General features: G+C 54.0%; 1 protein-coding gene across 1 annotated transcript; it reads right to left on the bottom strand.

Moving 5' to 3' along the window:
- Window positions 1-7717: 7717 nt before the first annotated feature.
- On the bottom strand, window positions 7718-12503 carry CRYBB3 (crystallin beta B3). The gene is made up of 5 exons (XM_030292288.1): window positions 12429-12503; window positions 10727-10845; window positions 10059-10191; window positions 9022-9164; window positions 7718-7883 (listed from the first exon to the last, which is right to left on the bottom strand). The coding sequence occupies exons 1-5, from the start codon at window positions 12501-12503 to the stop codon at window positions 7718-7720; spliced, it is 636 nt and encodes a 211-aa protein (XP_030148148.1).
- Window positions 12504-13040: the final 537 nt, after the last annotated feature.

Below are 13040 nucleotides of genomic sequence, written 5' to 3'. Positions count from 1 at the left end.
GCCCTGGGGGAAGGCAGACAGAGGCAAATCTCAGTGGCCCTGGGAAGAAAACAAGGGAAGGGGGACGGCGATTTGCCAGGGTCCAGCATCCGTCCGTCCAGCCATCCATCCACTCATTCATTCAACAAATATTTATCTGGCACATAGTGCCAAGCTCCGTTTCGGGCGAGGTGAGTAGCGTCAGGGAGGGGACCGACCCCAGTCTGGACCATCCAGGAGAGCTCCCAGGAAGAGACAGAGTCCTCGGGGACGAGGGTAAGTTAGCCTGGGAAACCAGACGGGGAAGGGAGTTCCGAACGGAAAGGGGCCATGAGCAGGAGCTGGCGAGCCATTAAAAGACTCGGAGGCAGGTTGAGATAGCTCCAGGGGGGCAGGGGGCCTGATCCTGCAGGCCGGGGAGAGTGAACTTCACCCTGAATATCCTGCGCTGTCCCAACACCTGCTGCTCTTCAGCGGGTGCTCTTAGGACCCTAGGCCCCTGAGGTTTGGAGAAACCGCTCAGATCCCTGCTGTGGCCTCCACCGCTGCCCCCGGGCGCCTGGCCTTTATTCACGTGCCTTCAGTGTGCATGGCTCCCTTGCAGCCAGCCTGCGTCTCGACCGAATCCCAGATCAGGCAGGAGACCGGGAACAGCACTGGGGCTCGGAAACCAGGCTGGAGCAAGACTTGCCGTCCCCCACCTTCCACGGCCCCAACACACACACACACACACACACACACACACACACACTCACAGTCGGCCATGCTGTTTCTGTCTGTAGCACTTCTCACCGCCCGACGATTGCGCGAGTCGTTTATTTGCCATCTTTCTGATCAGAAGGTAGGCATCATGAGGGCAGAGCCATTGTCTGCGTGGTTCGCCGTGGTACCACCCAGTCCACGGCCTGACACGGGCCTAGGAAGCTTTGCTAAGGCAGCTTAAGACGACAGGAATCTGGGGTGTAGAATAGCGCAGCCTGTGTGGAAACGGTATGGCGGGTCCTCAGAAACTTACCAGTAAAGGGGCGCCTGGGTGGCTCTGTCCGTTAAACATCGACTCTTGATTTCGGCTCAGGTCATGATCTCAGAGTTTGAGGGATTGAGCCCCACGTCGGGCTCCGTGCTGACAGCTCAAAGCCTGCTTGGGATTCTCTCTCTCCCTCTCTCTGCCCCTCCCCTGCTCTCTCTCTCTCTCTCTCTCTTATAAATAAATAAAATAAAAGCTAAAAAAAAATACCTGTAAAATTTCTATATCACTCAGCAATTCCACTTATGGATACTTAGTCCAAAGGATTGTAAGCAGGGCCTTGAACAGATACTTGCACACCCATGTTTATAGAAGTATTATTCACAGTTGCCCAAAGGGGGAAATAACGCAAATGTTCATCGATCGATGAATAGACAAACAAAACATCCATAAAATGGAATATAAATCAGCCTCATAGAGGAAGAAGATTCTGGGGCGCCCGAGTGGCTCAGTCGGTTCAGTGCCTACCTCTTGGTTTCGGCTCAGGTCATGATCTCGCGGTTCGTGAGTCCGAGCCTCGGGTCCGGCTCAATGCTGGGAGCGCAGAACCTGCTTAAGATTCTCTCTCTCCCTCTCTCTCTGCCCCTCCCCCTCCACCTCTCAAAATAAAAAAATACACTTAAAAAAAGAAAAAAAGAAATTCTGACCCATGCTACAGCATGGATGAACTGTAAGGACATGATGCTAAGTGACATAAGTCACAAAATGACAAATACCACATGATTCCACTTATGTGAGACTCCTGGGGTAGCGAACTTTATAGAGACAGAAAGTAGAACAGTGGGGCCAGGGGCAGGGGGACGGGGAGACAGGGCGTTAGTGTGCAATGGGCACAGAGTTTCAGTTTGGAAAGATGAAGAAGTTCTGGAAATGGAGGGTGAGGGTTGCACAACACTGTGAACTGCACACTCAAAGTGATTAAAACAGTAAGTTTTATGTTATGTGTATTTTACCACACTAAAAATCATGTCCAAAAAGCCCATCCCCCGGAAGTGTATCATCTCAGAGTTCTGGAGGCCAGAAATCGGAAATCAAGCAGGGCTGTGCTCCCTCTGACAATTCTAGAGGGGACATCTCAGCGCACTTGGCTTTGGGTGTGTTCTGAGCCATCTGCTGTTCTGGACAATGAGCCCAATCAGAGCTGGGTTCGGTCATGTCCATATGTCCCCAGTGCCTGCCTAGACCCAGCACATAGTAGGCGCTCAGAAGATATTTGTTGGCCAGTCGAATTCATTAACGAGTAAGAGATAAAGAGAAGGGTGAAGGTGTCTTCGTTTGGGCTTTACCAGAAACAGACCCTAAGACAAGAGTCCAAGGGTAGGTAGTTTGTTTGAGGACTCATCCCAGGGAGTATCAGCAGGGAAGGGAAGGCAGCCAATGGGGTGTATCAGGGAGCAGGCCACCACGGTGTCTTCTTGAAATTAGGTGGGAGCCAATGTGATTCATTCTGTCCAGTGGATTCTGAGATGTCTCACGTGCCTGGTCATTTTAGTGCTGCTGTCAGGCTTTCCAGCGCTTTCTCTTCCATTGCCCTGAAATGACATTGTTGCAAGAGGGTGGAGCCTCCGTCAGGCAGGGTCCGTGAATGACCTGTATTAGACAAGCATTAGACATGTGGCATGGATGAGGAATAAACCATTATGGTGAAACCACCAAGACTTGGGGGCTGTTTGTTACCCAGCATAACCTGACTGATACATGCTTCACCTTGCTACAAATAGGATACGCCTTGGTGTCCCCAAATACAATATAACCCTTAGACACTTAGGACCCTGAGCTAGAAGAAGAACCTCCGAGATCATCAGGTTGAAAGGCTCTCAACTCTAGCAAAACCAACACTCGCTTCCCATGACAGTCATTTTGTGACAGCCCCTTCACTTTCTTGGAATAAAACTGAAACTGTAACCCACCTACATACATGCTTTCTGAATCAATGCCTAATAAAATGCCCTAACTATATTATAAAGGAATAATAAATGAAATGTGTAATAATATGTATTTCAATATGAAAGGTTTGGACACAGCTATACCAGATGATGTACAAAAGGAATTTGAAGTGTTTGTGCTACTTACAAATGACAAGTTTGGGGGGGTGGGCGCCTGGGGGGCTCAGTCGGTTATGTGTCTGACTCTTGATTTCGGCTCAGGTCATGATCTCGTGGTTTGTGAGGTCGAGCCCCGCATCGGGCTCTGCATTACAGCAGGGAGCCTGCTTGGGGTTCTCTGTCTCCCTCTGTCTCCCTGCCCCTCCCCCACTTGCTCTCTATCTGTCTCACAAAATAAATACATAAGCATTTGAAAAGGCAAGTTTGGGTAGGAAGATAATATCGGACTGAACGTGCGTTTGACATGTTCACAAGCCTACAAGGAATTATCTTGAACGTCAGACAGCCACACACACAGATTGGCCCAGAGGTGATTGACCAATGATGCCCAATCCACAGGCAATATTGCCACGGGCCCCATGACTTTACAAAATGGGGAAGACGGCTTGGCAAAGTTCCCACCTGAGGACGGGGAGCTGGGGGACCTGTACATGGATTAGTGTTGACCCCTGGATGAGTCATTGCACAGGTCGTAACACCTAGTTGGCATGAATTCCCCCAGAATCCCAGCTGCCCCGGGCACACCAACATTGTGAGTTCTTTTTTTTTTCTTTTTTTAATGTTTTTTAGTGTTTTATTTGTTTTTGAGAGAGAGAGAGAGAGAGAGAGAGCATGAATGGGGGAGGGACAGAGAGAGAGGGAGACACAGAATCCGAAGCAGGCTCCAGGCTCCGAGCCATCAGCACAGAGCCCAATGCGGGGCTTGAACTCTCGAACCGCGAGATCATGACTCGAGCCTAAGTCGGATGTTTAACCGACTGAGCCACCCAGGCGCCCCAACATTGTGAGTTCTAAGGGCTCTGGGGACGCACACGGCACCTGCTACCATCCGGGGCAGATGAAAGACGTCCAGACTGAGGGCTGCAGAGAGGAGCGGCTGACCCCAGGGAGTGGGGAGTTGGGGGGGTGATGGGTTCGCTGAGGCTCGCCAGTGCTGGGGCCCTAGGAGAATGCCCACAGAGCCTGCGGCCCAGCTCCCAAGAGTCCTTGGGTTCCAGTCCTGCCTCCGTGAGCCCCGCTCACCCCCAGCTCCCCTTTTTCGCATGAAGCCCTTTTTGCAGCTCGGATTCTCACCACGCAGCCCGGTTGCCTTATTTCCTTGTTTGCCCTGGCGTCCTTAGGATGAAACCCATTACTGAGTTGACTACACCTGCCTCTCCATTAAACAGATAAAGTGATTTCTTGACCCTCAGGCTCACTCTCTTGTCACCGAGAGATACTCTTACCTCACTGTCCCTCTCGGGTCCTGTCCCTGCACAAGCTAGGATTTGAGTCTGGGCCTTTTGGAGTTAGACAAGCCTGGGGTCAAATCTCGGCTCTGTCCCTCCCTGGCTGTGCGACCCCGGCAGCTGGCTCTCCCTCTCTGAGCTTCCCGGGCCGTTTAGGAGGATTGAATGCCTTAGAGGAAAAATGCCCTGGCGTACTTGGTGGAAAAGCAAGTCCTCCTTGGCACAATTAGTGGGGGACCGAAGCACTGGACAGTCACTTGGAAGTCAGCGACCTCCTGGGTTCCCTCTTGGATTGGGGTCTGGCGGCACCCCACCTCTAGAGTCAGCCCCTGTTACAGACCCTGGGGTCGAGCCCAGGCTGAGGGAGGGAGGGACCCACTGAGCCAGCACTGAGTTAGCCTCCTTGCGAGCCCTCCTCTGACCCCTTCAGCCGGAACTGGTTACAGGCCTTCTTGGTGTTAGCCGAGACCAGTCACAGACTGGCCCAATGCCTAGAACACAGTAGGTGCTCAATAAATGGCAGCCACCTCCCCAGCCAGCAGCTACAGCAGCAGGAAGGGCTTCAGTTTCACGGACAGCCGACAGCATTGGAGGCAGACGTGAACTTGAGTCCTATTTCCACCACTCTGAAGTTCTGGCACCCGGGGCAATTTGCTTCAGCGCTCTGGGCCTCAGTTTCTCTCTCTGCCCCCGGGGAATGGGTGTCTCCTATCAGTAGGTTAGAGATGATACCGTAAAGCCCTTGGCGATGTGCTCAGCCCGTGGTGTTGGAGACAAGAGGGTGGTGGCTTTCATTATGGTTGTTGCCGCTGGTGGTTTTTTTTCCTCTGCTCTGTGTCCCTGCCCCTGACGGACAGGTCGCAGTGTATGGGGCTCAGGGGAGGATGTCCCAGAGTCAGCACACAGAGAACAGACCTCAGCTCTGACACTTCTGGTATGTGCGACCCCAGGAAGGTGACGCTGCTTCTCTAAGCCTCGGTTGCCTCATCTGTGAAATGGGGTGAAGAACTGGGCTGGCCTGTCAAGGTCATTCTTAGGGCTCAGTGATTCAGATGACGTCTGGCATTCAGCGAGGACTCATTTATAAAGCAAAACAAGGCCTCTGTCCGTGAGAGGGACGAGGGGGCGGGTCTTGGGGGGCATATGGGGGACAAGGGGGGTGCTGCCATCCTCACGTAGCGGGAGTCAACCCCGCCTTTTGTCTGCCTGGTTGCTGGGTGCCCCTCACCCTCCACCCGGAGCCTGGCGCCCCACCCAGCTCTCCCCTGCACACCAAAGTAAAAAATGATTCAAGGTGATTTCTCGGCTGTGCATATATATTTTTTAAACACGCAAGCAGAAGTAACTGACAATTGCTGTATTCTTTTCAGCGCCTTCCCCGAGGCCCCCTCAGTCCTCCCACATACCAGCTGCATCAGCCATGGGCAGGCCGCAAGTGGCTGGGAGGGGCTCTGGCCACAACAGGGGAACAAAGTCGGGGAGACATGCAGGGCTAGTTCATGGAGGTGGGAAGGTCCAGGGCGGGTCCCCGGGGCTGCAGGAAGCCAGCTGTCACCTGACTGGCAGAGGGGACACTCCCTTCTCTTCTCACTGGGGCCAGAGACGCCCATGGATGCCCGGCACTGCCACAGCACCCCCCTCTGGCCAGATGAAGGCACTGAGGCTCCAAGCAGTGACAGGTAGGAGGTGGGATGGGTTCTCAGGAGACCTCTGGGAGGTTCACAGGGCTGCCGATGCAGGGAAAAGACAGAGTCAGGGAGGCCACACCACCAGAGCTCAGCCAGGGGCGTCCCGGCTGGTGTCCCTGGGTCCCCCCCTTGGCCCCATGGTCTACACTCTGTGCCACAGCCAGAGTGATCCTGTTAAATCGTGTCTTGCCTCGCTCTGACTCTCCATGGCTCCCACCTCCCTCAGAGAAGGGTCTGTGCAGCCCTAACTGACCTGGCCCCATACCCTCTCTGACCACTCCCCCTCTCTACTGCTTACTCCTTTCCAGACCTACTGGCCATGTCTTTGCCATGTCTCCATCACCCAGCCACACTCCTGCTTGGGACCTTCACACCCATTATTTCTCTGCCTAGAATGTTCTCATGGCTCATTCAAGTCTCAACTCCTGTGTCACCTCCTCAGAGCAGAGTTCTCGGACCCCACTCATTACCTCCTATCATAATATTGCACTTCCTTGTCTATAGCATTTGCTAACTCCTAACATTATATTTGAAATCTACTTGTTTATTTATGTAAATAAATAAGAGGCCCACTGTCTCTCTCCTCGAAAGTGAACCCCATGAGGGAGGGACTTTGTTTTGTTCCCTGCTGTGTCCTCAGGCCTTGGACAGGGCTGGCATTTGCTGAATAAATTAATGAAAACAGACATGGCAGAGAGATGAAGGGGGACATGATGGATAAATGGATGGATGGGATAAAGGAAGGGTGGATGCAAGGATGGATGGATGGATGATGGATGGATGGATGGGAGAGAGGTAGGATGGATAGATCAATGGGAGAATGGATGGAAAGAACTGATGGGTGAATGGATGGAAAGATGGATAGAAAGAGGGGTAGACTGGAGGAAGGATGGATGAATAGGATGCATGGATGGATGAATGGATGGATGGATGGATGGATGGATGGATGGATAAATGGATGGATGGATGGATGGACGGATGGATGGATGGATGGACAGATGGATGGATAAATGAATGGATGGATGGATGGATGGATGGACAGATGGATGGATGGATGGATGGATGGATAGTTAGATGGGTGGATGGATGGATGGATGAATGGATGGATAGTTACATGGGTGGATGGATAAATGGATGGATGGATGGATGGATGGATGGATAGTAAGATGGGTGGATGGATGGATGGATGGATGGATAAATGGATGGATGGATGGATGGATGGGAGAGAGGTAAGATGATGGATCAATGGGAGAATGGATGGAAAGAACTGATGGATGAATGGATGGAAAGATGGATAGAAAGAGGGGTAGATTGGAGGAAGGATGGATGAATAGGATGGATGGATGGATGGATGGATGGACAGACGGACTGACTGACAGATGGAAACAGAGACAGGAAAACAGACACAAGATCAGTGCAAGTTGTGCATGTGACTCTGTCTAAAAGGACTAGAGCCTGGGGGTGAGCCCAGCTCACAGCCGACCTTGGGGACTCTCAGAACCCTAAAGCCCCAGCCCCCTCAAGAAGTGACGCAGAGGAACATGGCAGGTGGGGGACCGGCCCCAGGCTTTATTGAGTAGATTCCGGAGAAGGGGGGACAGGCAGACCATCACCCTGGCCCTGGAGCCTCCTCTTCTTGCCTCTGCTGCCCCCCAGGGCGGGCCTGGGCCACTGGGGCCTGGGTGCCCTTCAGCTGCTGAGGAAGCAGCCCCGCTTGTGCCACTTCTGGTCCCGGATGCGGCGCACAGACTGCAGCTGCGGCTGGTTGGCGTCCCACTCGTTCCAGTGGCGGTACTCACCCCGCTCGAACACATACTGGCGCCCACGGTAGCCGGGGAACTCGTAGCCAACCCACCTGCCGGGTACCAAGGTTGCGGTAAGGACAGTCAGCCTCCTGCCTCCAGCCAGACCGAGGCTTTTAAAGCCGGCATCTGACCACGCTCTCTGCCTGCCTAAATTCCTCCCCAGCTCCCCAGTGCCCTCCGGATGAATTCAAACTCCCTACCCTGCTCACAGGTCCTTCACCAAACATCTCAACATGTCTTCTCTACACCCCATACTCCAACCTCTCTCATACTACTTTCCTTGAAACGGAGTGTCTCTGAACCCTTACACATGCTTTTCCTTACGCCTGGAACACTCTTCCTTGCCTCATCCATATCCCTCTCCCCTTTCATTCATCTTCTTTACGTCTCGATTTGTATGTCTCCTCCTCCAGGAAAGCCCTTGCTGACGTCCCCAAGCTGAATCAGAGAGCCCCTGTGAGTCTCCCATCGCAATCCTGGTCACAATAAATTGTGAATACCTGTCTCCTTGTCTGTCTCCCCAGCAGACTAAAATTCATGAGGGCAGAGGCTGTGTAATTCTTGTTGCCCCCATATTATACACATAGAAATGCTCAGTACAAAGTTGTTGAATAAATTACTATCAGGGAGGAGTGGCACCTTTTAAGGCTCAACCCCAGATCTCAAGCCCACAGAGTGAGATGTAGTCACTGATAAAGGGAAAATGATCCTAAGATTGCATTAACAGAGATATTAAGCCTAGAAGGAGGGAGGTGATGTACTACGCACTCTCCTGTATACTATTCAGGTCATATCTAGAGAACCACTATGTCACTTCTCACCCGGGTAAGAAGGGCAAGGACTGTGAAAGGAAACAAACAAAAATGCCCCTGAGGATCAGTTCAAGATGCCTGGGGAGGTTTGGCAAAGGAGTGAAGACCTAGATAGGGACAGGTAAGAGCAACAGATTTCACTTGATTGAAAAATAAAGATGAAACTTCCGACAAGTCAATGCTTCCTGGAAATCTAATGGTTATGGAGGGTGAACAATTAGCCATTCCCATCATGGGCCCCCACCCCCCACCCCCCACCCCCCGCCATGCCTGGAGAGGCAGGGAGCGTCCGCTGTGTAGGAAACACAGTGAACAGAGATTCTATTTAGAGCCAGAGGGCGGGGCAGGGGCAGGAGTGGGGGGTTGGGTCCCTTACGTCCCGTTGATGGCCCGGATGCTCGCCACGCGGTCCTGGAAGCCATGCGCCCAGAGGCTGGGCACGTCGTCATCCACTATCTCCATCTTGCGGCCGCTGAAAGCTGGGTTCTCAAACAGGTGCAGCTTGTGATCCGGGCCATCCTGGGGGCGAGATCACGTGGTGAGCCGGCGGCCCCTCCCACGCTCAGAACAGGGCTTCTGAGACGTGGGAAAGAATCCAGTCACCACAGAATAACGCCTACCCCCGAGCGCCCCCTGCCCGAGGGAGGGGATTCAGGAGATGCCTGCAGGAGGGACGGGAGGCTAGGGAGGTTCCTCCAGAGCCAGCCTCCTTGGGAATCTTAGAGCCAGGGAGCCATGAAGCCGAGAGTGGGCCTTGGGGCTCCTATTAAAACTCCATCATTTAGCAGCTAGGGAAACCGAGGCACAGAAAGGCCGGAAGGAGATAAAAATCAGTAAGGCAGGAGGATTCCCTCTTGACTAAACCAGGTTCTGACTGTGGTCTTCTTAGCTTTCTTCCCACTGTAGCATCAGTGACTGTGACAAGAAGAAAGGGCTGGAGCAACCACCGAGGGTGGGTGGAGCAGGTGGGGGTGGGGCAGAGCAACATTTAAGAGTGTCGCTGTGGATCGAGTCCCTTCCAGGTGTCTGAGGAAGGCAGGTGGAGAACCCGAGCTGCTTTGCAATTACTTCCTGAAGTTACTTTCCGGGATGCGTTGCTTTAAGGACAATGCTGGTCTGGGACTGGACCATGTGGCTCCTGATTTTAACAGGGTTACAGAGGGAAGTGTCTGTGCTGGCGAAGTCAAGATGTGAATCCTGGTGTCCCGGTCCCCAGCTCAGTGGCCACTGGACCATAGCCAGCTGCTTCTCAGCCCGCACAACCTTTTAGGTCAGAAATGAAGACGCCCCTTCCCCAGCCAGGTCCGTACCAGCCCGGCCCCCAGCTAAGCTTGCGCAGTGAGCCTGCCTGACCCAGCTCCCAGCCGGTTCTGCTTCTAGGAGCTCCCCCAGATGGGCAGGAGCTGTACTCACGATGTGCAGGGGCCGGAGGGACAGGAGGCTGTCGCTGTGGTGGCTGTTGGACCAGGCGTCCCAGCGAGGGTAATCCCCCTTCTCCAGGACAAACTGCTCGCCACGGAAGGCCCTGCGTTCGAACGCCAGCCACCTGTAGGAGGAAACCGGCCTGGACCCGCGTCTCCTGAGGGAAGGCCCCCAAAGCTGCTGACCTTCGACCTTGAGCCCTCCCTCCAGCCCTACCACTGATCCCTGGTCCAGGTATGAAAGGAGCTCCCGGAACATACTGGCCGCTGAGACTCTGAGCCAGAAAACCATCCTGGGAAATAGTGTAAAGAATCTGTTTTACGTGCAGCCTTTGTGTGGGTGCTCAGGAACCTTCTTAGCACAATGCCTGGCACCTAGTAGGTAATCCAAAGATAATTCCTCTCCTTTCTCCACCTCTTCCTCATTATTATTGTTATTATTACATTGTTATTTATGTGCACGTTTCCATTCATTTTCACAGACACACTCTCTGAAGCACGTGCCAGTGTTATCCCCATTTGACAGATGGGAAAACTGAGGCCAGAGATGGGAAGGGAGTCCCCTAAGACCCCACAGCAGACCTAGACCTGGAACCCGGACCTCCTGACCCCCGGAAGGCTCGGGGCTGTGAGGAGGGGGCTGGGGGCCCAGGTACTCACGGCCCAGACTCCACTTGGATGGAGCCCACCTTCTCCAGCAGGCTCTCCGTCAGGTTGGGGCACTCAGCCGAGAGCTCGCACCGCTTGCCCTGGAAGTTCTCCATTTCGTATACAATCACCTGAAAGGGCAGCATCCTGAGCATCCCAGGGGCGTGGAGCTCCCAGGGCCACCCCTTTATCCCCTCCCTCTGCAGGGTCCTCCTTGGGGCAGGGCCAGGAGGACCATCCCTCGGTTCCATCTGCTCTGCCTTGGACGCGCTGGGATCCAGCATCGACTGCAGACTTGCACTGCCCCCTCGTGGCCACACACGGAAATGTCTCCAGGAATCTCAAACCAGGATTGCAGCTACTATCTGACCCCAAACTAACAGGGTGAAATGACCCAGGGGAAGGAAATGAAGCCGCTTATGGTTAGGAGGGAATGTGGGCCCCGTTTTAAACTTTTCAAGAGAGGCCAGAAATCTGTATTTCCCTTAACGTGGAATTTCCCTGTGCCAACGAAGGAAACAGCAGCTCGCAACGTCTGAGTTGACCTTCACCTGTCCCACGCCCAGAGAGGGAAAGACTGCAAAGGAAGAGGAAGGTTTTGCCTCTCTTATCCACCTAGAAGCACAAGTTGTCTTTGCAGAAGGCCCCTGAGTTACATCTGTTCTGGTCATTTTATAGAAGGCTCAGAAAGGGTACTTGTCCTGGGCTGCACAGCAAGTTAGGCAGAGGAACCAGGATTCGGTAAGTCGGCTGGCCCTTTTCTCCTGCACACTGCTATGGACGAGGCCCACGGAGCCAGGAAGGGCCTGTGGTGGCATCTGCCTTCCAGGCGGGCACTGCCTCTGCGTCTTTGCAAAGGCCTTTAGAAGTTCCTAGACCAACCCTGTGGTCCCCCCAATCCCAAGACGAGGAAGGCCTCTTTTCTTCTCTTCCACTCTCTTTAAAGCCACCAGCACAGGGCACCTGGGTGGCTCAGTGGGTTAAGCGTCCGGCTTCGGCTCGGGTCATGATCTCACGGTTTGTGAGTTCGAGTCCCGCATCGGGCTCCGTGCTGATAGCTCGGAGCCTGGAAGCCTGCTTCGGACTCTGTGTCTTCCTCTCTCTCTGACCCTCCCCCGTTCATGCTCTGTCTCTCTCAAAAATGAATGAACATTAAAAAAAAAAAAAATGAAAGCCACCAGCACATCCTCAGAACTGCCCCCACCCACAGTTATCCCTTTAGTCAACCTATCCTCCAACCCCATCTCAGGTTAAAGCCCCCAGGGAGGCTCAGAGAGGGGAGAGCCAACAAATTCCAGCCGTCGGAATTCTCCTTAGCTGGCCAGGGCAATGGCCTTTACATTTAGCTCTAGCGCCGGCTCGGGGGGCCGAGACAGAGAGCATTGTTCCATTTTCCAGATGGGGCTGTTGAGGCCCAGGGGAGCCAGAGAACTGGACTGAGGTCAGGCAGGAGAGTCCGAGCCACGTCTCCTGAAACCCCTGGGGCCTCTGTGCCCCACTGAGACAGGCTGCGTGTGTCCAGTTCCGTTCTCCAGATGGGGACACAGGAGAGAGGATGCAGTAAAGGCGTGAAGGGAGTGAGGTGTCTTTCTGGCCCCCGATGGCTGGCAGGGGTTTCTCTTTCTGGAGGCCGGCTGCCTGCTGGGGAAGCTGACCCTGAGGCCGAAAAGCAGCCCCAGGCCCGGAGCCGCTGGGACCCCTTCCCGCCCCGTACCTTGTAGCTGCCCCCAAGGCCGCCGTGGCTCTTGCCCGCTGCAGCTTGCTCAGGTGCGCCATGCTGTTCGGCCATCTCGCCAGGAACGCGTCTGGCTCCAAGCAAAGGAAAATGAGTCACGGGGGTGCACCGGGACAAACGAGGTACGGATGAGATTGAGGTCGAAGATGAGCTACAGAACCTTTTGCTGCTTTGGGGGACGTGGTCGTGACTCACTGCACTGGGTCGTTCAGTCATTCGACAAACATTCACTGAGCACCTATCGTGGGTCACAGGACTGGGCCTGGCCCCAAAGCGCGTCCCCCTCCCCTCTCCCCAACTACTCCCCAAAACATGGTTCTTCAGGCTCTGTGTAGGCACACCACCTCCGGACCCTGGCCAGAGGGTGGGCTTCCGCGGGGTTTCTCTACAGGGATCTCTCCCACCTCCACGCTCTGGGCTACGGTCTTCTGTTCATTCGTTACTCTGTTCACCCAAGATTCCAGGAGCACCTGCTCAGTGCCTGGCCTGGGGCTGGGTAACCCGGATGAACGGCAGACTACAGACTGGGGGGAGACGGGCAGACAGACAGACAGATATCCAGAGAATGCACGATGCAGGACCAGATCCCGG

The sequence above is a fragment of the Lynx canadensis genome, chromosome D3 (genome assembly GCF_007474595.2).
Source record: "Lynx canadensis isolate LIC74 chromosome D3, mLynCan4.pri.v2, whole genome shotgun sequence".
Taxonomy (NCBI): domain Eukaryota; kingdom Metazoa; phylum Chordata; class Mammalia; order Carnivora; family Felidae; genus Lynx; species Lynx canadensis.
This window is presented reverse-complemented; position numbering and strand designations above follow the sequence as displayed.